Source organism: Taeniopygia guttata, chromosome 2, assembly GCF_048771995.1.
Source record: "Taeniopygia guttata chromosome 2, bTaeGut7.mat, whole genome shotgun sequence".
In the NCBI taxonomy this organism is placed as follows: Eukaryota; Metazoa; Chordata; class Aves; order Passeriformes; family Estrildidae; genus Taeniopygia; species Taeniopygia guttata.
In genome coordinates, this window is record NC_133026.1 from 6587448 (window position 1) to 6614758 (window position 27311).

The 27311-nt window shown below is 42.0% G+C and overlaps 1 protein-coding gene across 3 annotated transcripts in view; it reads right to left on the bottom strand.

Moving 5' to 3' along the window:
- Positions 1-27311, bottom strand: part of PRKAG2 (protein kinase AMP-activated non-catalytic subunit gamma 2) — a 212164-nt gene that overhangs the window by 159226 nt on the left and 25627 nt on the right. Inside the window, exon 1 of one of the 3 annotated variants that reach the window (XM_012571382.5) lies at positions 1125-1340. The exons of 1 other annotated variant lie outside the window; for it this stretch is intronic. In XM_012571382.5, the coding sequence (XP_012426836.2) occupies positions 1125-1205 (81 nt within the window). In that variant the 5' untranslated portion in view covers positions 1206-1340. Of the gene's footprint in view, positions 1-968; positions 988-1124; positions 1341-27311 lie in introns of those variants that run through there. One more of the 3 variants, XM_041714343.2, reaches the window with a different exon arrangement.

Genomic DNA, 27311 nt, shown 5'->3' on the forward strand with positions numbered 1-27311 from the left:
GCCCCATGTCAGCAGGATCCCTTTCATCCCGCTGCCCATCATTCCCTCTTCCATCAGATAATCCTGCCCCCCAGGCTCCCAGCTGCAGCAGCTCCAGTTTCCTCACACCTCCCTGGGCTGCTCCAAGTCAGCACCAGCCTCTCCTGCACTCAGCACAGAGGGGACACAGCTGAGGGGGACATGTCCTCCCCAAAGGCTGACACTCATCTCTCCTGGGGCCCGAACAGTGAACAATAAGCAAAACACACAAGATGCTGGCACAAAATACCCTGCATCTTATACTGGATTAAATTTCATTTGCTATTCACCATCACCCCACTAACAGAAGATCTTGAAACCTTTCAGGCTCTGATCTCAGGATGGAGCCGCCTCATCCGTTTTGGGGTTTGGACGTTCATTATCTCACAGATCCATTAACTGCAGTGCAAATTGCATGTGTTCAGCACTAATTCTTGTAAAAAGGGGGAAATGCAGGGAGGAATGCACGGAGCCAGTAATACAGCTCTTTATCCTGACAAACCTCATCAAATATCAAATTAAAATCATTAAGCAAAACAGCACTTCCTGAAAACCTGTGATTTGGGGTTGCAGTGACTAGCCATGGCAATTAGTTGCTCAGCAGTTCAGGAGGCTCTGAGATGAGCAGTAGGAGAAACCAAGCATTGCAGGATGCAGAGACCAGATGGTTTTAGGTTGAAAATAAATGAATACCCCCCAAATGATAATCTCTCTTTCCAAAACATTAACGAAAAGTTATGCAAGGGAAAAAAAAAAAAAAAAAAAAAAAAAAAATCAACAAACCAACCCCAAACCCAAGCTACTAGATAAAAGAAGATTTTGTTCAGCCTTGCAGTAGCTATTGAAATTAAATGCTCTAATAACAGGACAACAGCCCCGTGCCAGTCATGCATACGAGAGATAAAACACGACAAAAAGCCCAAAATACCCAAGAACCATGCATTTCTTACAGAGCCTGAAGAATTCCTGCCTCTCGGCAGACTCCTGCAGTGCACTCGGGCATCCACCTCAATGAATGCAGAACCTATTTTCCCCTGCTAAGCTAAATCAATTTAATAATAAAAACAATCAAATCCAGAGAAAGCCGGGGACCAGCTCTGACTTACAGCTCTGAAAAATCCTGCAGTCTGGCTGGAAACGTCCATCGAAGAACTGCATTGAAAGCTTTTCCCTAAAGGCAAGCGCATTTAAACATCTCGGGCTCTGCTGCTGGAGCCGATGCTGCAACAGATGGGGAGCGGGGCTGGGTGCGCGGTGCCTCCCATGGCGGGGATGGCAGCGCCGCGGCTGCCGCAGCACCGGGAGGCGGGCGGGCTCTCCCCGCCCAGGGCTGCCTGCCAAAATCCCCCGGGCATCCCGGCCAGGTTGGGCTCTCCCCGCCCAAAATCCCCCGGGCATCCCGGCCAGGTTCGGCTCCCCCCGGCCAGGGCTGCCTGCCAAAATCCCCCGGGCATCCCCGCCAGGTTCGGCTCTCCCCGCCCAAAATCCCCCGGGCATCCCGGCCAGATTCGGCTCTCCCCGCCCAAAATCCCCCGGGCATCCCGGCCAGGTTCGGCTCTCCCCGCCCAAAATCCCCCGGGCATCCCGGCCAGGTTCGGCTCTCCCCGCCCAGGGCTCCCGGCCAAAATCCCCCCGGGGCATCCCGACCAGGTTCGGCTCTCCCCGGCCAGGTTCGGCTCTCCCCGCCCAGGTTCGGCTGTCCCCGGCCAGGTTGGGCTCTCCCCGCCCAGGGCTGTCTGCCAAAATCCCCCGGGCATCCCGGCCAGGTTCGGCTCCCCCCGCCCAAAATCCCCCGGGCATCCCGGCCAGGTTCGGCTCTCCCCGGCCAGGTTGGGCTGTCCCCGCCCAGGGCTCCCTGCCAAAATCCCCCGGAGCATCCCGGCCAGGTTGGGCTCTCCCCGGCCAGGTTCGGCTCTCCCCGGCCGGGTTGGGCTCTCCCCGCCCGCAGAACCGGCCGTGGGCTCGGGCGGGGCTCGGCCAGGTCACTCAGCCGCGTTGTGGATGCGCTAGGGAGATGCTCGGGGTGCAGTTGGACGGTTCAAATAACCGCAGGTGTTTTTAATGCGGTCTGAAGGGGTAAAAAAAGATCCCGTCGTCAATAGCAGAAGTTTCAGATGACTGAGGCCGCGTCTGCATCAGTATCGAATACTTTGGGGAAGGCAGCACAGAGCAGCAAACGCATTTTCAAGGCTGGAGTCTCTGCTGATCCATAACAACCCTATTCCCCACTTAACCACAGCTCCACTTTGTAGATGCACAAAAGTCACATTATGTCTCTGGGCTTAAGTTTTCCCATCTGCAGCATGAACAGGGGATGACTCGACTTTTAATTTATTAATAAAGACTTAATTAAAAACTTTTTAATTTATTATAAAGACCTCACTGGGAAAATAAAGTGCCTGAGCACAAAGTATAACCATCAAAAGTATCACCATCCAAAAAAAAGATAATAGTTATTTTGAAAGGGCACCACGTGAGCAAGTGCTCAGCAGAGCAATGCAAACTCTCCCAGTTGGAGCTGAGGGATGGTGGGGATTTGAATTTTCTTCTTCATCAAGCTAAATCGCTCTTTTATAACCCCATTCAGCTTTGATTACTCCACCAACCAGTCTCACAGTGTCCTTCACTGGCAATGAAATTGTTCCCCAGACCATGGGGACACATCCTTGGCCAAGATGCTATCAAAGGCTGGCTCAGATGAGGACACCTCTGCTAGAATGAAGCAAAAGGCAGAAAGGTCATCTCTGCAGCTTCCAGTACTTGGACAGAGGCATCAAAACACCATGTAATGAGCTGACACCTCTCTGAGAAACAGGTGGTCAGATCTTGAGCCATGGAGCATTACCAGTCCTTTCTTGGTCATCTCAAAATACCTTTTTTGATGATCTGTTGAAAAACTCCCTAAGATGGAGGGTTTGCTTTAATGAATGACTCCAGGTCACTAAACCACCAGATCAGTGGAGTGGACTTGGCTTACACATCACTCTCAGTCTATTCATCCCATTCACTGGATGATGCTGCACTCTTTTGCAAGAGGGTGCAGCCAACACCGACCTTAACTCTGCTACATCAAATAATAAATACCACTGAGGCTGGGCAGTACTTCAGCAGCGAAAGAGATGAGGTCCAGGTGACACCCCTCGTGTGCCAGGCAGACAGCACATCCTAGGAACCATCCACTGCTCTCTCTTCCTTCGGTGTGCTAAGTGCCTCTGATAACAAAAGCCCCTTGGGAGCCAAAAAGCTGAAAATGATACGTAGTGTTCACTCACAAAAGAATTACTTGAATCCTTTCAAGACAAGATCACTGGCAGCATTTTATAACAGAAAAATGCACAAATATTTGGTGTTTAGAAGATTTGTCCCCAGCTACATTAATATTTTATGCATGCAGAATGTACAATAGTTTAGGAAAATAAACAATCTTCCTCTTAAATTATGTTTAAAGGGTACAAGAGAAACCAGTCAACCAGTTGGAGCAAGTAAAACACATTTTGTCTCTCCTCCTCAAGCTGTAGGAGAAAGGAAAGAATCTGTGGCTGACCTAGAGAGGGTAAAAAGGAAGAATGGATTCATAGTGGAATATAAAGGGTTCTCCTGCAAAGCACAGTTCAGGTCAAATGCTTCTCTATATAGGTAACTTCTAAGGCTTGTTCTGATTAGCAATCAGATCAAATAAAAAGGGGCATTAACAGCCAGCAAAATGTTCCATATCCCTAAATCATCCCTTTCAAAACACTCACAGGCTCAGTTGGATGTAGCCAATGCCAAGAATCATCCAGACCTATTTAAGTGTTTTTGTAAAAAAATAATCTTAAACCTGTTTCTGGTTTCAAAGTCTGATTGGCACAAATTTTACTTCAAAAACCTGCCTTTTCCTCCCCCACCTTTGGATAAGGAGTATGAAACAGATTGCACAACTACATCTCAGATAGGCAGAACAGTTAATGGTTTAGATACCATTTCATAAATATTTGCTGAACTAGTTTTTGGATTCTGTCCAATTTCTGACAACCATTAAAAACATTGAATAATTTGCCATTTTCTTTCACCCTTCTGGGGTGAAAAATAGGCAGGGAGATTTTTTTGCTATAATTTCTTACCATTACTTAATGACTACTCACATTCATGTGGATGTCTCCTGCCAAAGAAGCCCAAGTGATTCTTGAATCTACAGGCCCGAAGTACCCAAATCACATTTATGTAAATATTTATATATTCTTTATTAAATATTCCCATACTGAATACCTGAGCCCATATGTGGCTGCATAAACAAGTGGTGAAGATCTGAGAGAAACCAATTAATTTCTGAACAAATACCTTGTTTCACATTGGGGTTTCAAGTGCCTGTGCTCTATCAGAGATGCTGAGGCTCAGTGACTAAAAGCAGCAGTGAGTTACAGCACATCATCTAGCACAAGACAGTGCAATATGGGAAATCACACAAATAAAGTTATTTGATGATGTTTTCAACCACACTTTACCATCAAGTTCTAGGAGTCTCTATGAACAGGGATCCAAAACTCCAGCCACTTCCTTGCTTCGTTATATATTAAGGACAATTCAGGAGGTTCCAGAAAATGCTTTCTGTAATCAGCATTTCATGACAATGATTTTTAAGATATTTTCAGGTTTTTTCTTCCCAATTCTTAAGTCCTTACATCTCAAGCTCAGCAGTCATTATTAATTTTATAACCATGTGTCTTAAAAAAAAGTTCCTTTGAGAGGACTTCTAGATCACTTACATATTTGGACTGGCTGTAGTATTCTCCCACTTTACCAGAGAATAGCACTGGAGGGAAAGCAAATCACCAACTCCTGCTCGTGCCTTGAACTGTGAATTACACACTCACCTATGGCCCAAAGACCAAACTCTGAGCAAAGCAGATTTATGACTGTCACATTTCCACCAGCATAAAGCTACAGATTTCCCTGCCCAACTGAAACAGGCCTTGTTGTACTGCTTTATTTTTCCATTTGAAGAGTTTGGCTTTCAAAAATTCAGAGCCAGACCCCTCAATCAGCTTCAGATTTGACTGCACATAATTCCTGCACAATTTCCTTGAACTGTTCCAAAACACCAACTCAATTTCATCCTTTTAGTCCAAGTACAAGCCTAAAGTATAATAAATTTCTAACTGGCAGTACAGCAACCTTCCACAATTTCCCAGAGGAGACTGAAATTGTCTGGCTTTTGGTTGTTGTTATTTATATTCCATAATTTTCCAGAAAGATATGGTGGGTTTGTAAGTACTACATAAATTAGATGAGTTCATGGGGCCAGCTTCCATTATAGTTTCTTTTTTCTTATGAGGCAAACAGTGCCTTGAAATCAATGGAGCTTCTGTCTGTGAAGATATCACTTCAGAACACAGCAGATACAGCAATTATCGAAGTGCATGGTGAGCCAGAGCTCTGCATGGCAGGGCAGGGCTTTTGTCCAGAGTGTAATTAAGAAAGATTTTTCATATATTTTACAGCCAACACAGCCATCATATTCATGGTTGCCATATCCCCACTCCTACTGAGCACAACCAGCAACCAAAAGCAATGTGCAACACAAGATGTGGAGCCCCCAGCCAAGAAGCCAAAGCACCTGGGGAATGCTCAGATGAGAGAAGCAAGTCCTTGAAGGGCAGGGAAAGCCACAGCAGCAGCTGGGAGAGCAGCAGAGCCCAAGGGGAAGATGAAATGGGGAGGAGAAAAGTCCTAAACTGCACCATAAGATATCAGCTCTTAGTAGAACAGCCAAAGTAGCCTCTCAGAGTTGATGTTGGGCAAAGGGCAGCTGTGATCGGCAAGAGTTGGAAAAGGGAGTACAAGAAAAAACCCAAAAAATTTATCCCCAAGAGTAAGAGGTAGGGATGAACTGCAGAGTCCACCCTACCCAAATCAGGCAAAAATGCAATGCAGGGTGATGAAGATGGTATAAAATGGAAAAAGAGAGGAGCAGAGAAAAATATCCCATGACAAACAAAATCCACTGTTTACTCCTTTTTTCATGTCAAACAGCCACATTTTTTTCCTTGCAATTTTTCAGCATGATCTACCAAGCAATGAACCAAGTAGCTGGGATTCCTGACTCACTGCTGACAAGCCAGAAGGAGAACATCCATGTGAGAAACATCAAGCCCCAGTGAGCAATCACCCATCTCTCCTGGGGGAGGGAGCACCCTGCCAGCCTCTGCAATGAAGATGGCTCACACTGCACCAGGGATGCTCAGCCAGCTCTGTACCAAATGCAGGATAGCTGCACTCTCAAATCTAGCTCTTCAGCAGGACTCACACAGGGGGTTTTGGCATTGAAATGATGAGGTGTTCATACAAAGGCAGTGCTGGAGGCTGCACAACAGCAGCTTTGTGCCTGCTCCACATGGACCTACTGCCCTTCCCACCTGTCTAGATCTCACAGATGGAGGAATGGAGCCTCTTTCCTGCATCATGGTGGGGAGGAAAGGGGGGAGACACTTCTGGAGAGGTGCCAGTGTCTGGGGTCAGTGGAGGCCTCTGGTTGCCTGGGGAGAATTACAAAGTCTGAGCTAGGACACAATGTTCAATAATTCAGGGAGTGAAGGACCAACACTTTGAACTATAATCCTCTGTGGTGTGGGTGAAACCTCTCAGAGATGTCCTGATCTCTGAGGATGAATAAACCAGAGAGCAAAATTACTGTCAGGAACTTGGTGGTGCCCTTGTGGTGCCTCATTCAGCTTTGTTAGAGGCGTGTGGAGGGGCTGCCACACTGGTATCAGTGGTGATCTGGGAGGTTTTGAATCAGTAGCAATTGGTGATTCAGGATGACCAGATTTAAACACTGTGGACTAGCTCAGAGCCCCCACTGCTTTCGTTCTCTACAAAGGCATTGCATTTTAAAAGTTTTGAAGGACACAGGATAGGTCTTTCCTTGCTTCTACTGTATCCCTTAAGAGCTTGGATGAGAAACACCCTTTGTAGGACAGAAAGAGTCCCACAAGACAATAGAAGAATGATACTGCAGCATCTAGAAATGGGAGAACACCACAGGGAAACAGGATCTGCTGGGTTATGGGTAAGCACTCCAACCAGGGACTTCAGCATAAAATCCTTTTATATCTGTATGCAGATAGGCTATTGGGATCTATAAAAATGTGCATTCTGCAATATGGCTTTCAGAGTGGGATCTCTAAGGAGCAGCACTTCCACAAGGACACAGCAGGGGCCACGTGGAGGACTAGAGATGCCTCAGCTCTGCTGCTGCCTCCTCAATCTCTCTGCCTTTGGGCTGCCCTGTGCTCCCTCCCTTGGAGCACACACTGCTCCTGGGGGCTGTGGCAGCAACAGGGATAGGGGCATCAATGCCAAAAAAGCCAGGGGAATAGTGTGAAAAAATGAGGCAGCAATAAGAAAAAGGTGATGGCAATTAGCTGCACATAAACCCAGCCACACCTGAGCAGTCTGTAACATTTTAAGGCTGGCTTAGAGATTGTGGTGGAGAACATATAATGCTACAGCACATCTGCAGCTCTCAGGAGATCACTAATTATTTACCCAAAAGAAAACATCTTGCTACAATAACATCACAGGACACCCATCCAGGAATTAAGATGCTCTTGCATGCTCACAGCAAGTTTTATTTTCTTTGAACCTCATGACTTAGGTTTGACTGTTGTGGTGGATGTTGAGTGATTTCATTGAAGTTGTCCCTGTGCCTGCAGGGCCCAGGTGAGTTACCCAGGTCCCCACATCCTTGTACAGCCTGGTTAGGGACAATTTGTCCTTCAGGTCAGGGATTCTGGACTTTCTAAGGCACTCCATGCATGTAGCAACTTTGCTCTATGTAGGTTTTACCTTTTGTAGGTGTGCAATAAATAGCAACCATTAACTCTGAATTGAAACAAGGGCCCACCTAGAAAAGGATAAAGTGGCTGCCTACGTACAGGAATGAACAGTTAAAATATCATCAAAGGTTTAGAAGCTGAAGTACAAAGATCTCTGCTGGTATCAACTGGCTGTTAGGAAAAAAAAAAAAAGGAGGTAAGAGCACCTTGCAGCATTTAAAGTAGGTCAGCACTGCCAGAAAAGAAATACTTTTAAATACATCGTGATGCAGAAACCTGACACAGAGTTACAAATTCACCAGAAAGAATTTGTCAGCTTAGCCAAAATAGAAGTAAATGAGTACCTCCACTTAATTTAATTTAGAGACATGCAGCAGTTGGGGCTGAATGTAACAGGCATGAGCCACATCAACACTGGCAGACTGGCATGAATGCCCCAGGAATACTTAGAGCCACAGTATTATGCTGGATCCTATTGGAATGAGCAGTCAGACTTTCAGACTGTAACTAGAGATGATCCCAGGGATTTCTGGAATAAAGATGGACCATTTCCCTCAGAGCTGCTTCATCCACTCCCACAGCACCATGGCTGCCCAGCTCTTGGGAAGATGCTCCCCAGGGCTCGAAGTTATTTTAAGATCAAATATTTGATTACCACCACAGGGACTTATTTACAAAAAAAACACCCCCCCCCCCAAAAAAAAACAAAACAAAACAAAACAAAACACCAAAAAAACCCCAACAAAACAAAACCAAAACCAAAATACCAACCAACCAATCAAAGGAAACACAAGAAAGAGCATATACAAGTTTAGGCTTTACTTCCTAATTTGGTCATGTAAATAATTATTTAAAATAATCTACCCACACCTGAAAGAGAAGTGTGCTCTCAAAGTCATTCACCACAGGCAACAGTACTTTAAAGACATCCTGGACACAAAAATTTGCCTAAAGAAAAGTGAATGCAATTTGATATTAAAGAACCCAACTAATAAAGAGCCAACAAAATTTTTAAAAATCAAATGCAAGTACAAATGATCACATCAGAAGAAACACATGTCAATTTCAGCAGTATTCTGGTTTTAATTTGGTTGTTTGCTTTCTTAGGTTGGATTATTTAAAGGTAAGACAAGTTGCACACAAAGCAATCATTAAGGCACGTATATAAAACAGGCTTTTTTCACTTGAGAAGTTCATTAAATAATTTAAAAGGGGAACTCTTTTAAAGGCTGTAACCTTTACACCTCACTAAAAAAAGGTGTAAACTGTCACTCAATTAATTTTACTCATACTGTGACCCAGGTTAATAAGAGTAATAATGTGTGTGAATATATGTGCATCTGTCTGAGAAACTACACACACACAAATAAATAAATAAATAAACAAACAAACAAATAAATAAATAAATAAAATATAAATGTAGACACATGCACAAAAACTGCTGTTGCAGGTGAATATTTTTAGTTCTTCCCACATTCAATGGCCTCCCTGTTACATCTACATTTTAAATGATGAAGGATGACTTTGTGGTTGAGGCTGGCAGGGTACCCACATTCTATTCCCAGTAGACAAATTGCAGCAAGCCCTGAAGGCTGATGGGTCTTTTCTCTCAATCATAGATTGACTGTATTTGTTTAGGAAGAGTTAATTTTTTTTTTAAATACTTTCAGCATTTTGTAGAACTGGAAGAAAAAGCAATGATTTTTTTTAAACTTTGTACATTTGACACAGTATTGACTTAAACACACAAATAAAATGGCAGCAATAACTACAACCTACACACAAAGCACCACTTGTTTGATTCCTCACAGTGAAAATGTCCTCCACAGACATTTGGGCTTCCAAACCTGCCCCAAACACCCCAGATTCCACCGGGGTGGAATTCCACAAGCCCCAGACCTGTTTTGGGGAGATTCTATGAATTATGCTGAAAAAACACTGAGAATTGCTATCAGAATATTAATTATGTCATATCTATTTAAAAGATCAGTCAATTGGATCCAACTTTCTCCAAGGCATAGAATAAGCCAAGGTGGAAAAGACCTCAAAAGATCATCCAGACCAACTTTTCATGGAAAGGGAGCCTAGATGAGATTATCTAGCACCCTTGCCCAGGCACATCTTGAAAACCTCCTGGCAAGACCAATTCCATACCTCAAATACCACATTTATATAGTGTTTGTTTTGATCACTATGTTAGAATGCTGCATTGGGTAACAAAAGTCCAAAGGCTTTTGAGCTGACAGAAATCCCCCTGTGAGTGCCCAACCACCCCCCTCCAGCTGTCAGCACCAGAGCAGCTTCTGAACAGGAACACATCCCATGAACAGCAGGATCATCTGGTTTGAAGGTTGGAGACTGAAGTCTTGTTTCTTGGCAACATTCAGTAATTCACAGCACATTCTTATGTGTTTCATAAAATGTCTTTTTCTTCCTTTTGTAGTACTTTTAAGCCTCTATGCATTTTCCAGTGAAAACAGCGCTGGCTCCCCATGTGGTCCTGGGCAAAATTGTGCTTTGCTGTGGCAGGTCTAATGAGACCTGATAGATCTAATGGAAGATCTAATAATACTTCCACTGATTTATCATCAAGAATCACTCTCCACACCAGGCTGTGCAGCCACATCTGCAAAATTCAGGAGTATCAATTTAGAACAAGCAGGTATAACCACAAGTCCTCTTTATTTATCATGAAATGGAAAAAGTATTAATGGCTGTTCCAAAAACTTTACTGTTTAAAATTTCCCCTCCTCACTGTTCTTTGTTATTGTTTTAGACCAAACTCTATTCAGAGGTACCACCTATTTAACAGAACATACAGTAACAGTATTGTTCAGTGAAATTCTGATATAAAGATAATAAGATGGCATTAAATAAGGAAGCACCAAGAAACCTGAGAAATCATTTGGCTACAACACCAGCATTAAGTATGACAAACAGCAGCTTTGGATCTTGATCAACAAACAGCCAGTGGCTGAGGGCTTTGCAAACAACTCCAGAAAGGCTTTCAACCTTGCCCTTGTTGGATACCTCTGTAGAGCCCTTGCCAAAATAATCCTCCCCTACAGCCCAGTAATATATTCCAAAAAGAGAATTTTATTTACTTTAGGATATGTTAATTACTATTTGTGTGTGTTATTAGCATCAATTTCTTAAGAATGCAAAAGTTGTCAGCTATTTTGGAAGGAAAAAAAGGAGGAATTGCGGCTACAAAATACTTCTGTGTTTATCCTGTCCTAGTATTTGAATTAAAACATTATGAGTGTGGCATAATATACCAGCTACAATATCCTAAAATAGAATAAACATTTCCATCCACATACAGCTCACATTATTTGTTTCTCCAGGACCACTGCCTCTCTTGATTGCAAAGCAGTTTTTGAAAACAGATTTCTCAGTCCCTCAGCTTTCCACTCAAATGCTTCTGAAATATGCCCATTTAACAAGTTGCAGGAGGACCTTGGGGACCTCCTGCTGAGACCAACAGCACACAGAAATCGTTATAAACTGGCTTCCACCTCAGCTAAAGCTTTTTTATGAAAGGTTTTTCCATACAGAATTCAGTCCTCGGTGTTCAGAGTCTGCCTACCTCTCTTCAGAGCATAGGTACAGATTTCCACTGAAAGCTTGTCAGCAGAACTGTTTCTGGGAAAGGCATAAGAGAAATGTATCTCACTTGAACTTTGCAGTGCAGCATTTCACTGCCTTTGGAAGCTCTGCTGTGAAGTCAGATTTTTGTGTAATACACTGACAACATCTCAAGCATCTGTAGAAAAGGAGCTAATTTGGTTTATTTGCTCTAGGGCAGGAAGAAGGGAAGCAGAAAGCATCTGGAAGAAGAAAATTAAACCCCTACAACTGCCTGGAAAAACCCATTTTAAATGCTAGATTTCAAGGTCACGGAAGGAAGTGACCACTGACTGGACTGTATTTAAATGCACTATGAAGCTCAATACTGTGCTTATTTTTAGGTAAGAATAATAACTATTCCCCTTTCTTCTGCACAAACTTATTCCTAACAGGCATCCTGTCCTAAGAGTCAATCAGGGCAACTCCTAACACTGACAGGAGCACAGTATGAGGCTATATGGCTGCCTACAGCAACACTTTTTTTTTCTTCTACCACCAAAGAGATATTAGCAGTGCATTTCCAGGATGGAGTTTCTTTCCCCAGGTCCAAGTCCAACATCTACTCCAGTCAATGATGATCCAGATGTCATGTCAGACTCTACATTACAATCCTAGCTGAAAGGCAGACCAGGCAGTATCCCTGAAAATGTCTTAGCCTTACTCTGTGATAATTTTAGCTGTGGTCTTCCAAGCCAGAGCTTGCCCAGACAAGTGTTTCAGAACAATCCAGAGAAAAGTCAGCACCAGCAACACCCCCTAGCTAATGGTTAACCTTTCTGAATCCATTCCATGCTTTGGTTTTACAAAAATTAAGAGGTTTATGTAACTTACTGCTAGAGTTTCAGCTTCATGTACTGAAAGGACAAGCATAATGCTCTTGCATGATTATTGGATCACTGGGAGAAGAAAAGGTGATTCACATGCTCGAGGTTGAAACAAATGGAGGCGTCCAGGACAGAAAGGATTTTCTTTTCTTCCTTCCTTCCTGCCCCAACATGAAAGTGCTTTGTGTGGTTGGTTTTCATCTTTTTATGTGTGGATTCATTTCCAGGGCCACTTCAGAAAATTACCTAACAAATCCTTCCTGCTGGGAAAGTAAATTTCAAAATAAAAAGCTAGTAGCAGTCTTGATTGCTCCAGCCCCTTTCCTGCAGCACATCGTGGTGGTGGATTTTGGTTTCAGTGACACTCTGCTGAAGCTGTGACATGCTCTGAACTGTAGTGGGGTCCATTTCTGCCTATGGGGTATAATAAATGTTCTGTAGATCCTTGTAGCATGAAACTTTTGGAGATGGCAACTACCAACGCTGACAGAGGAGCACCTCTTGGAAAGAACTGGCATCAGTCATGGAACAAAAAGCAGACACAGCACTTCAGGGATGTATGTCCAAGTTTCTGTCTCTCACAAACATCCCTGCACACACCCCACCAACATGCTCATGGCAACCAGTGCCACTGCACACAGAATTTTTGAGACATTAATTTTGTTGTCCTAAGCAACCACCAGATCAGCTTGTTCCTCCAGATGTAACCACAAGCATTCAGCACATTAAGCTAAGCTCTCTGGCCAATTTAATGTCTTTTTTTTTTTTTTTTTTTAATTGAGGAAATGAAGTAACAGGACAAGGCAAAGCAGTCCATATTGATCTTATCCTACTACTAAATTTCTTCAGTTTATGAAAATCACTAAGAGGTAGTTTCTGTGTCAGCTACTCAGAAAGCTGTACAGCAAGTCAATGCCCCTAATACATTACAAAACAAGTTGCAAAGTCATAAGCTTGATGCATGGCTTCAGCTACAGCCACATACTCAAAACAAGGATTGCATCTGAATCTAGTATTTTGCAATTGCTATTTTAACAACCTGTTTTAAGTTGCCTTCAAGTCTTGCCAAACTATAATGAGAAAGAGCAGAAATTTTCCAAAGCTGTGTCTGCCCGAAGAGGCACTATCTGAGAAAACTTCAGCCAAAATATTTAAGCCATTCCTAAAAATGTTGCAAAGAATAATTCTATATAAGAAACAATTTTCTGGTGAATTTTAGAGGGAGATTTCTAGCTCTTCCTTGGGTTGGGTTTAAGAGGTATGATTTGGCAGGACAGACTGCATAAGGCAAACATTTCTATTCTCTATACAAAAACGAACCTAAATTAAACTACTTTATACAGGGATGCTTACATTGAACAAGCACTGGCAGCAGTGGGACTGCAAAACTGAGCCCCTTAAAATAAGGGGAGCGAATATGTGGGAAATAATGTGGCCAGACTAACAAGTAAGCAACTGTGGTATTTGAGAATATCTCAAAAGGAGCAAGGGATTGAGAGGTAGAGGACAAAATCTAATACTTGCTGGACAAGGAGACTGAAATTGAGTTCAGACATCCACAGAATGGAAGTTGGGATTGAGAAGCAGACGTGAGGCAGGGACAGAGCAAAGTGGCTGAAGGCATAGGATATGAGACAGCTTTACTGAGAATGGGCAAAAGAGACTTCACATCCTGTCCACCTCCAGAAGATTAAACAGAATAAATTCCTCCTGAAGAAAGCAACAGGACTGGGTGAACTGACATTATGAGCAGGAGTCAACTAAGACACCTAAGCTGAGGCGTCTCACCACAAATGCCTACATATAACCTCATGTTTGAATTCCCAGGATAGAAAATAGATGTAAAGGGTGGCATTCAGTGGCTGAAATAGAGGTCCTTATTGCCATCTGAGACAACACAGGGGAAGGCACAAGGCTGACATGTGCCACAGCATCTACATGGGGACTGCACTCTATGGGAAAACACTTCACTGATTTGCCTGGAGTCCTTTGGTAGAAAATATGTTAGTGTTTGTGACTGATAGATCCTCTCCAGAGCAGGGACAGCAGCAGTATCCCAGTGGCAATGAGGAAAGCTGGAGGCCTGGCAGGGTACCTTAGCACAGCCCCAGCAGTGGCTTCCAGGCTTATGAATGGGCATCCTAATGGATCTGCAGAAAAGAACCCAATTGAAGTTGGACAAGCTACTTGTGTCCAAACATTTCTCAGCTTTTGAGGCACTGACTTTGTAACCTTACCAGTATTCTTTCAACACTTCTTGCATATTCTTATATAAAGGCCTTGTATATGAATTTGGACTGGGGTAGCCAGAAGCATCTGATGAAATTCAAACAACTCTCCTTTGATTTTGACAGTCCATAAAACAGCATTAGGCATACATAATGCACAGCATGTTCTCTACAGATAGTTACCTCTGCCAACTAAAGCAACCCCAGAGATGGTTTTCCTAACCACTAAAGACAAATATGCTTAAACAAATGGTTTATGAAATCCAATAGCAAGGCAGTGAGAGCAAGGCCAGTCTAGTTTGATTTCTCTGCCTCCTGTTTATCTCTCCTTGAGGAATTCAAACTGAGAAGTCCTTGTGAAACTCGTGAAGACCAAGGAGGAAGCTCAAAGAACTGTGAAAAGGTTAGTGAAGACAACAAGTGGAAACAGATACATGCTTTGCACTATGTTAATCGTGAATAGTTTTTGTTTGAAACCTCAAACACAAGATCAAGCAGTTCAGGCCCCAAACCTGATGTGGATATTTGGCAATCACCAACCTGTGTGCAAAAGAATAAAGAAAACCCTGCTCTCTGTCCTGCTGTTAGAGCTGTTTACTTTCTGGCATGAGTTTGCAGTTCCTGAGATCTTAGAATAAGGTCTGTAACCACAGAGCTGCAAAAGTTTGAGAACTGTACCAGACCTTGGGCCAGCAGTTCAACAAACAACTAGAAAACAAGAGTTCAGATCTTCAAAGAGAAAGAGGAAGGAAATTAGCTGTCAGCTAGCTTAAAAAAAAAAAGAAAAAAAAGTGTAGATGATTTATCGCTTACCAGCTTACCTAAGAAAGAGTCCCAACAACGATGAGACTGTGAGATGTCGAACACATAATGTTTAAATTTCTCATTAAAAAAAAAATGGCCACAGAAAGAAATCTGTAAGTACAAATAAACTTCCTTGGGAAAGCAGCATCAGCATGGGCAGTAAAAAAGAAGTTGTTGAAGTGGAACAATGTGGCAAACCTGACACTGATTGGATTTAAGGCTCTAATCACTTTCCCTTGCACACGAGTCTCATATCTGTTGTTAACTTTAATGAGACTTATGTGCCAAGCCTGCAAGGAGAATTGGTCCTTAATTCTCCTCACTGCCAAACTGTTTAATTAGGAAGTATTTCCATGTCTTCCTGTTGAAGTTTCAGTCAGCAGTACCGACACAGAAGCAGTGCTGGTGACGGGGAATTCTCCTCAGGTCTGGGAGCTGTGGTGAGAGAAGGGCTCAGGTAGATCCAACACTTGTGCCAACGAGTGTGACTGAAGATCTAAAGCTTGTTACCTCCTGCTTGCCCCTGCAGTGACTCTGGAGGAATGACTTCCTCTGCTTTTCTTTCCTTAGTTTCTAAAAAGGAGAAGCATTTGTCACTATCTCCCTGGTGGAGCTATTTGGAGGATGAATTAGGACATGTCTGTAGAACTCAAGGTGTGAGAAGTTTTATCTGAATGTTAATCCTTATTAACCCCACCAGCATTTCTCTGAACTTTGATGGTAATCTCTGGCTTACATATATTGTATGTGATTCCATAGAAATGAATACCAGGTAAGCAGCTTTACCATGTTTTGCAGTGGCTTAATGAGTATGTTTATAGTAATGATCTTATAAACCCAGAGTAATTGAACAACAAGCCACAAATCAGTTGCAGCCTGGAAAATCCTAATTTGAGGCCACTTTCTGCTTCCATCGGCATAACATTTTAAATTTGTTGCTTTTCATTTTAATGCTAATTTACCCTGTGTGTTTCAAAGACTACTTCAGCCTGTTGGCAGCTCAGGAATGGGAGCAGACCTGCTGTTCCTTGGCAGCAGGTGAATGCCTTGGCCCTTGAAGGGCTGTCCAGGTTCACATTTCCCCAGCAGCTGGCAGTTCAGCCACCCCTCCTCGCTGCAGAGCTTTTCTGGGGGAAATTCCTAGCTTATTTTCAAACTGAATAGCATTTTGGCTTCAAAGTTTCCTTCTTCTCCCAGCACCCTGAGTGTTTGTCTGCTGGGCTGCCTTGGCTCCAGAATTCAGATCTTTTTGGCTTGAAGGTGGCATTATTTAGGAATTATTCAAAAACCTTTCAACCATGTAGGATAAACAAAGAGAACCAAATTACCATTTTAAGGTGTTGAGGTACTACAGGCAGGTAGGATGATTTTCCCAGAGTTGTTCTTAGTTGCTATAGTTGATATAAATATTCATTTCGTTTTATGTAATACTATTTGTGGTCCAAAATATTCACAAATGTCATTAGGGAAACATGACCTGTGGAGTTTGCTGTTGTTGGCAATGTAATACAGACTCTGGGTTGCTATTGATATTAATATATGATATTTGTTAGCAAACAGTATTTATGCTGTGGGTCATTTTGGGCTTTCTTGGCTCCTTCACTAGCAAAGATCAATGTCATTTGAGATAACAGTAAACTGAATTCTCTAAACTAACTCTGCACTCTTTCAAACTGAGAATGCAATTCCTGTGAGTTGAGCTGGCGACAGCTCTTCAGCAAAAACATGTATTTTGTTTTTCACTAATTATAATGCTCTAAGATCTCCTAAGTGAAACATACTGAGTTATATGTGGGCTGTCAATCATGGCTGCCTTTGCTCATGCTGCATTCCTACATAGAAAAATAAGCTAAATTATAGATTGTCACTTCCTTTAGTAGCTCTTACAAGAAATGTGCACATCTCAGTTGCTCAACCTCTGGCTAGTAATGATGCATATTAAGCTTTACATGGGTGTCTGACGTGCTTTTCTCAGCTTGTTTTTGTGGATATGGATGGTAACTTTGGGATTTTGCCTTGTTTTTCTCATATACCTCTTTACTGGGGTGTTTGTCTTATTCAGCCCCTGAAGAACAAAAAATTATCTCATAGGCTTGATCTACATGGCAACAACACTCACACTGAAAAGAGATGTAATAATTTTGGAATATATGAATTTTAGGATGTGTTTGGGGCAAATTGTATCCTGTGTGTGAAACTAGAGTGTGAGCCTAAGAGAGGGGAGCAGATACCTAATGAAGATGAAGGTTAAAGACTGTGGTTTATATGTGTGTTAGTTGGCCAAGCAAAATTATGAAGAAGCAGAAATAAGAGGGAGTAAAAAAAGTGGCATCTAGAAATCATGTAAATGTGATATTACCAAAAATCAGCCAGCTGAATTGAGTGCAGTAATCAATAGTTCAGCTTAATAAAATGAAGTACTCCCAAAAGTTACACAGTTTAGTAAACTGCAATGCATCATAACCAGATGAAGCTGTTTTTTACATACCCACTGCTGGTTAAGGCAAGAATGGCATTGCTGAGATAACTTTGTTTCATATCTGGAAAAAATCCTGTATGATGCTGCTTGGAGACATCTGCTTTTGCACTGGGGAAAAAACTGTGCTTGCAAATGGAGTAACCTAGAAGAGATGCTCCCTAAGTAATAATACAATGTATTAAATAACTGGGAAATAATATTAAAAAATTAATTTGAAAAATTAAAGAACTATTCTGTACTGTTAATTTTATGAGTTTGTAAGAACAATGATAGATTTATAAGACAATTGCAATATGGGAGGAGAGGAAAAAAAAAAGGAGAAAAGATAAGAAAATCAAAACAAATTTCTTCCTGTTTTATCTTGGGATCCCATACTTCTCTCTTCTGTTGCCTGCTTTTTTAATCTCATCTTGTTCCTTCAGTGAAAGCAACAAATCAAAAAGTTTTAATTAGAATAAATAGCAATTAGCAAAGAAATAGCAAGAATATCAAAGTCAATTGAAATATATTAGTAAGTGGTTTTGGGATTATACAATGGCATTATCCTAGGTATATTGTGGATTTTTTCCCCCCAAGGGCATCTGTGCATTCCCACTTAGAGGATCTGGTGTGGAGCTGTGAACCTCTTATTGAAATGTTGCACAGCTACGAGACTGGGCCTAAAAAGCTGAGGTTGTTGAGATGGCTTTGATTTAACCTCTCTGTGTGTGTGATAGAAATCAAAGTTCCCTGAGTGTGGAGAAAGCAATTTCAATGCTCAGTGTGAGAGCTTGGGATGTGTCTGACTCCTAAAGAAGCACCTAGTCCTGCTCAGTGTGATGGGCTGAGGGACAGGAACTGGGACAGACCACCCTTAAGTGACTCTGTGAAGGTCCACACATCCCCTCCCTGCTGAAAAAAACCCTGTGTCCCCTTGAAGGGAAAATTTCCAACTTCAGCAGGTCAAAGAAAGAAGGGAGCCAACACCTGAAATGAAGCAGGGAGCAGCCGGCTATTGGCCAGGCTGCTAAAAGGGAGAACTACTCCAGGATGAGTCAGTGACTTGAAACTGCCAAAAACCCCCAAATGTATCCAAATGGGTACATTAGGAGAGCTGTCAGGCAATTTAGGCAATTTTCCCATTCCATAAGACTTCTGTGAAGCTAATTTTAGTTCTTGTTTGTCCAGACCATCTTCAAAACACAGTGCTCCAAAATGGAGCAGTGCAGAGAACCAGAGGAGGATTATCACATATGGTCTATGTGCTGATAGGACTGGGGTTTCTAGACTAGGAAAGAGAAGACAAGAAATAAACATGCCAAATACTCTCCATGGTCACTAAGGCAAGAACAAATATAAATTAACTTAATTTGCAGATTTAGGTTGGTCAGCAGGGATAATTTCCTGTCAATATGACCACAAAGTTCAAGAGACAGCCAAGGGATGCTGAGGAACCTGCTGCTTTGGGAAGTGGTAGATCTTTCTAGTAAGAGCTTCTATCAAAAAGAGCTTAGCCAGAAATTGTCTGATAGTTTTGGAGGCTGCATCTAAGTTTTCTACCATCCCACACACTCCACTTTCATGGAAAAGGTTGTCCTGGATAAGGGAATTGGCAGCATTATCTCCTCTTCTCATCTGGATTCAGCAGAGGCAGAGCTTCACCTGAACTTCTGTGTGTGCAGGACCAGGATGGGAGAGCTGGCTGAGGAAGCACCATCTGCTCTTTTCATTCATCCTGCTGGATATTTGTGGCATACCTGCCATCCATGGCCTCAGTCCAGTCCAGCTGCACCTATCCTGCTTTAATGCAAGAGCCTGGACTGAGTGATCTCGGATCCAGGATGAGAAGCCACCTTCCAGAGGGTGTGTCACAACAATGGGGCTGAAGACCTTGGCTTTGATTTCATAAAGGCTGAATCCATTTGAATTGTTTGCTCCCACTAAGACAATCATGAACTGTCTGATGATTCAGCAGGAATTAAATATAGTTCTGTAACATCAGATCTGGTTTCCTTCACCCCATATAATGGAAATATATATATATATATTTGAATAGTCCTGATTTCAAGTGCCCCAAGAGCCCTCTCACATGCTGCAGTCTTCAATATATTCTTACAAGAACAAAATTTGTAATAATTTTTTTTTTGGCCTTTCATTCAGTGCTTAAGTGTTCAATTTGTGGTTCCAAACAACATTCCACAAACAGGAGTCTATGCAAAGTCTAGAGTTTTCAATAAATTACATAATAAAGAAAATAACCCCTGAAGCACATGAGCTAACACGTACATACTGACAGCCATTCTTGCTCCTTCAAACACATCAAATCCACTTTCCCTGTGCACTCAGAACTCCAGGTGAGATTTGTGGACAGAAGGTGTTGGGCCATCCTCTGCTCCCACAGTGAATGAGCAAGGTGCTGCAAGTGCCAACTTCTGCGTCTCAATTCCTCTTGTTTGGCACAAGAAACATGGAATTATTTTAGCAGAATTTGTACTTTCCCTCCAGCAAGACCCAGGGATCACTTGAAGGAAACAGAGCTCCAGAAAACGAGCAAAGTTCAACCCATGAACAGGTCAAGTATATTTTCTAATCAGATCTCTTTTTTATGCTATGTTTACACAGCAAAATGCTCTAACCAGGCTAAGATCCCACCCAGGCTGTTCTTTAAACACTTCAGCTACCTCTAAGCATTCTTGCAAAACCCAAAAGCACTTCCCATTTCATTTAGTAATATCACAGCACAAAGAATGTCCATAAAGTCAATCACAGGCTCAAAAGCAAAAAGCTTCCTGACTCATAAATGTTCTTCAGCCAACACACCCTTCTTCATCTTCTCACGGGTTATGGAGCTGGCTGAAGACTGGAGATGGAAGAGGTGAACTGGCTTTGGCTGCACTGTAACACCAAGTCCCAGCACTGTCCTTATGGATTTTCCTTCACACACTCTTTGGGTAACACGGAGGAAAGCCCTGCTCCACCACAGTGGGCTTGTCGTGAAAATATTTATATAAAAAAGAATTTCTGAGAGTGCAAGGCTGAAATGTGACCCTGGCATAGTATGACATTTAATAATAAGGCAAGTTTTGGAGTTTCGAGATATAGAAACACAGCCCTGATTAGTATCAAAGTAGTAAAAAAGGGTTTTGTTACAAATGTAGAAGTGAAGAAAGAGAATTCAAAGCAGCCAAAAATGTAAAGCTTTCATTTCAACACAATTCTTTATTCCTTTTGTTTTAGCTGAAGAAACACAGGCAAGGTACAATGCCCAGCCAGCCATGCAGCAACCTGTCCAATTTATAGCAGTGCTTGGCAATTTAAGATTTTCCTTCAGGTGCTGACAGTCATGATGCAAAAGAAAAGCCACATGACTGACTACAGCCTGCACTCTCTGAAAAGACAAAATAAGAGAGAAATGGAGGAAAAAAAATATCCCTGTTTGGCTGTAATTTGAGAGCTAGACAGAGAGATTATATCGTTATATGTCCAGCTTTCTGCCCCTAATGAATTAATTTCTCAGGATGACAATTAAGAAGAGGCCATTGTGGTGACAGGTCAGAGCTGGCAGTAAGGACAGCAGGACATGCTTCCTTTGGCCCCCAATTCCCAAATATCAGCTGCAGATTTTAACTCTCAGGTTACCAATGGCAGACCCCAGAAGTGGTACTGAGCCTGTGGTCATCTTCTCATTTAGAAATGCAGCCTTATTTCAACCAACAAATTTAGATTCGTTGAGTCCTAATTTTGGTCATCTCTTGATTAGCTCTTATTTTCTTAAAGTAGTTCTTGGGTAGTCCACTAAGCCTAATGCATTCTTTTGCTCTCAACTATATTTCTGTAAAAAAAACCCATTACTTTAGAAAAGTTTGAAAACTGGGTAAAGCCTTCTGTCCCTTTTTGGGGGGAGGAGAACAAAAACCAGGTTTACAGTCTGAAACTTCCTGTACCAAATTTGAAATTTTAAAATATGGGTTAAATTTGCAGTGTAAGGAGCTTAATTATTCTTTAAAAACACAATCTGTTCTCCTAAAGTTATCCTATACTGCATTATACAAGTAACCAGCCCAATTGTACAAGGGATGCTGAGAAAGAGAGAATAAATTTTCACCACAGCCACAGAGACTGACAACTGCTGGAGGCAGGTTACCAGACAAAACTGACAAATTATTTCACCTGCTATTGCAAATCCTGCATTCCTAAGTACTTTAGACAAACCTCTTAATCCACCACTTGAAACAATTCCCAGGCTGAAGCATGCACATCAAAGTAATAAAAAGTTAACCCTCAACAAAGAAAACTCATGGCTTTACAAAGACGTGCTCTACAGCAAATTTAGCTTGAGTCAGATATTTGCAAATTAAGCAAACCTGACTGAACTGCAAAGGCAGAGGTTTCTCTTGTAATGAAATAACTAAAAGGAAATGAACAGTTAAAAACATATTAAGATAAAAATCACACAAATTAAGAAGCCACAAAGAAACAAGAAGTGTCAGCCGGTTATTTTTAACAAAACCCAAACCACCAAGGTATTGCTATAAGGTAAAAAAGGTAACTCATTAAACTGACAATAAAAATAGATTAATACAGCCATAAAGTTTTCCACAACTGTTTTAAAATTAAAATATGTGTATATAAACCAGGTCAACAGCAATTCCACTTGTGAATTAAGATACTGTTATGAATTATAAAATCTTCCCAGATGTAGGTTACAATTCCTCCGTTCTGGCAGACTATATTACCAGGCCATCAGGTCAGGAATTAAGAATTGCCTCTGTCACTGATATACCTTCTGACTTTTATTAAAGCAAATCAAAAATCCAGCTTTCAGTCCTGTGCAAATGCAGAATATAAATCCAAAATGCATGGGAAAGAAAACCTGTGTATTATCATCTGATAATTTATAGTCTGGGTTTGATAAGGATTTATTAATGCTTATTTAAGCAGATCTGTGCATGATTCAAGATCATAAAACAATTCAATGGGGGAAGAATTTCTAAGTCTTTAGACACAGCTCTTACTGAAAGTAGGATCAACAGGGAACTTCAACCAGGGTGCACAGGGCTTTGGCCAGCCTTGTCTTGAAAACCTCCAAATATTCGTAATCTTCAAGATCTGAAAGAAGCAACTCCTTTCAAAAATTACACAGGAGTTCTTGTCTCAAAACAGTGGCTTTGTGTGATAATCCTCTAATGGTCTCTGACATGGAAGCACTTTATTACTGTACTGAACATATTTTCATATCACCTTCTCTCTTCAGCAGGCTCAACACACACCTGCAGTCTTAAAAATCCCAGATGCGGCATTGATGATAGAGTGAAATTCTGGGCATATGTAAGCTGGAAATAGAATTTCCTCAGGTTTCAGTAGAGCTGGTCACTGGCTAGTGGACCCCAAATATGTAGAGAAAAAAACCCAAACTCAAATACTTACAAGGAGTTATTAAGGTTGATAATTGTATTCATTTTAATGGGACAAACTGTGTTTTCAGCAGCCTATCAGTTTCTCAATCAGCAAATGAGCCTAAAAGGCATTTCTGTAAGATCTAAAGCAGGACTTCTTTGACTCAGATCAGAGAAGAGCTCAGGTTGGAAGGGAAGGACATAAATCTTTGTCCCAAACATCAAGTTTTAACATGGTTAGCTATAAGGTCAGACAAGGGGTTTAACAGAAGACTACGCCCAAAGTTTCAAAGTGACTCTATAAACACCAAATATCTCAGAAAAATGGGAGGAAAAGAGGTTTCTAATTCAATCTCATCTTAGGTTTTGGAAAACACGATTTGGAACATTTAGTTTTGGTTACAAAGGAAAACAGACATTATTGGGTGGATAGTGAATTGTTTTGGTGTTATATAAGACATTGGTTAAAAATCCATGTGACTTCAAAGGGAGATTACACAAGATTATAGACCTAGGGTGAAATTCTGGCTCTGATTAAAATCACTGGCAAAAATCCCACTGCCTTGACCATTGCCAGGATTCTGCCTCTAACATGCTCTTGTTTTACCAGGCAAAGCCACACATGCAGACCCAGAGGTACCTTACAAATGCATCTCTCTGCAACAATTAATCTTGGAAAACTTATTTTTATCTCCTCCAGAGCTGTGTGGGGATTTTTCTTATTTTTAAGATATTCTCTCTTCCACTGTAGATTTTTCTTTCTATACAAATAGGAAGATTGAATGTAAACAAAAACAATGGAACTGCCTGGAAAAAAAAAACTGTGACATGGATTTTTCTGTTGTTTTTGAAGCTGTGGCTTTATAAATAGCATGGAATACAGAAACCTTCCTCCCACTTCACTGCCTTTCCCACTACTGGTGAAGCTGGAGTGACCATGGTCCAACTCCAGTAGTGGCATAACGCTGGTATCCTGCCACACAGGAGCTTGCAGAGCATCCTTTAGAAAAGTACCCTGAGACAGGGCAGACCTGATCCAGAAATCCAGATCCTGAGTGCTGGGGTGGGAATATTGCTCACACTGGCATTTCATCTGCATATCCACATTCCCCTTTAAACATCCACCTGCCTTTACCACAGAGATGCTGCCAGGGGAACAACTTCATCACTGAAAAAAAAAAAAAACCCAGAACAGTCTAAAAGCAACAACTGGAGTGCTCCATGTGCCACAGATAATGTTCCACATCGAGACTGGCAGCCCAAAGGCAGTCAGATTAGAAGTAAATTCTGATCCTGATTTTTACAGCATTTCCTCGTTCCCCCAGACAAATCCTGCCTGACGGTTCCAGGGTGCCCTGCACCAGCAAGTTAATGAGCATGAGGCCAACACCTCTGCAAGGGATTTACACAGCAGCAGAGAGCCAGGCAGGCACCTTCCATGCTGTGTGACAGGAAACCACCTGCAGCTGTCAGTGCACAGCTGCAAACACGCATGGCACAGCCCTCCTGGGTGCTGTGGGGAGATGCCTGCTCTTCCCAGCAGCTACAGAGGTTATGTATTATCATATATTCTCCTTGCCAGGCAAACCCAAGGCATCCTGCCTTATTCTGGCAAAAGGCATTGTTGGAATCCATCCCAACACCATTTGTTTCCCTCATGCTTTCAACACAGTCCTGCTCTTCAGCAAAAGGTTTCCCCACATAAAAAATGAGCCTAATGCTCATCTACAGCAGAAATGTTGACACAATTAACTAAGTAATGCTGGTAGAGGCTTCTGAAAATATAAATCACTATAGTGTTTAATTATTAATCTTGATTATTTTTGCTTACGCAGTGCTTTGGGTTAGGGCTCACAAAGGCAAGAGGAGATTAATTAAAACTTGTCCCAAAAGCAAAATAGGAAGGCATGGAACACCCTCAATTTGCTCTTATGCAAAATCACAGTCACTTAGAGCAGCCTGAAGATGCTGAGATCACTGAGCTCATTCGGCAGCAGCCAAGGGTGCTCCAGTGGGCACTGAGCACTCAGCCACACGAAAGGAATCAGTCAGTTCCTGCCTCTCAGCAGCATGGACCAGCTTCCCAAACATCAAATGCTCCTTCTCAGACTGGCCCAGTGACAAATCTTCACATGCACACAACTGAAAAGCATCAACTTAAGAAAGAACCTCTTCCCAAAACCACAACCCTGCATTTTGTCATAAAGTTTGTTTTTTGTCATCTGCTTCTGTCAGGAACCTAACACCAGAATTTAAATTGCTGTTGCTGTGTTAAGACAAAATATCAGAGTCTTCAGAGGAAGTTTTAAATGCAAGCAGGGTACCCTTCTGTGCCCAGTGTAAACACTGCACAACTGCTGCCCTGCTGGGCTCTGGAAGGAGCAGGACAAGCAGCTGTGGCTGCAGGGCAATGGGTGTTTTATTGTGTGTGCTATGCACTGATATGGAAAATCCAAGTTCTCTGTGAAATGACACCCCTTGTAACACTGGATATGTATAGAACACAGTATGTGAAATACAGGCAGCACTGGTGTTGCTTTTTGGGAAGTTAACTGGCTGGTTTCTCCAAAAGGCCTGTAGGATCCACAGGCTGTTTTTTTTTTCCTTCCCCAAACAATCAAATCATAGACTTAAATCTGTCACAGGCATCCTGCACTATGAACACTACTCTCCAAAAGTACTGACATCCTTGCACATGCTTTGCCCAGACTAGTGAAAAAGCTGAATAACAAGAAAAATTAACCCATTGCTGGCAACAAAGTCAGAAATTTTTTACCTTGATCATATCTCCCTAAGGAAGGCAGCACTGCCCTTTAAAGAACCTCAATACAAAGATTATCAGAGCAGTTTAGATACCTCTGCAGTGAGACTGTGGCTCCTGGAGAAGCAGAATAAGGTATTTCTTCAGAGTATGGGGGTATTAGCTTAGACCTCTTTGGATGAACACACTGTATGTGCTAGTCAGAATTAAAATGCTTGATTCAATCACTATCTCTTTATTTCGATCCAAGTGTTCGTAAAAACAGCAGGGATTTTTTGTTTTTAATCTTGCTGCAGATGGAAATTTCCATACTACAGTTCTGCAATGACTGTAAACAAGAGGTTTCAACACCATCAGATCTTAACCTTTTATAAGAAGAGTGGCTGAATATTCTGTAGGGAGGGAGATCAGGGAAATCCAACAACGGCTTTGTGCAAAAAGGAGGAACTGAGACTGAAAGCTACAATTCTGCTGCTCCCCATCTTTAAAGTCTAAAAGAAGACAAGGCAAAAGGTAGGGGGAGGGGATGGAAAGGAAAAAAGATAAAAGGTGACTAACTTTGCAGAACGTAAAATTTCATTGTTAAAGTCTGCATCCACTCCTTAATAAAATATTATATATTTGTTTTCATCTGAGAAAGTAAACAAGTCACAGGAGAAAAGCCTCTACAAATGCCATAGGATTCCTTCCTCTCCCACACCTCCTAGTTCAAGACACTTCCTAGACACTTTCAGTACTGGCTGACTTAGATTTTGAGCCATGACATCAAAGCATGACATATTTAGTGTTTTTTCATTAACCTGAGGAGTCAACAGGGACTCCTCAGTGAACAGAGTTTGCTTCCTAGAATAAAACCTTTCTCAACCACATTCCCAAGCTGCTCTAAGGGAGAAGCAGCAGACAATGCTGAGCTTCCACATCCATGCTCCATATCTCTCCAATTTGCTGCACATCCTGGAGATGCAGTGGCTCTGCTTCTGTCATACCTTTAACAGATCACGTTTTCACATGTACACAGGAAAACACAGGGTTTCTGCATTTCCAACCCTTGTGCTCTGCACAGCAGTTTTTAAGCTACTTCGCAATTTGCTTCAATCTTCAGACATCAATAGAGGGATTGAGTCTTTAAAGGGTGTATTTATATAAGCAGGCCTAAGTCATCTAAAGAACAAATTGTCCCTGCCACACCTCTCCATGGCAGCAGCCAGGCAGATTAACTTTGTTTTCCCTCCAAGGAAGAATAAAGTAAAATAATAGTTTTTAAAAGCCCAGTATATAAGCATCTAACAAGTTTCATGGTGATTTGGGGTTAAATCCCAAATTCTAAGTCTTCCTTAAGGCTTAAATTATAAATCAAGTGCAGAACTGCCAAAAC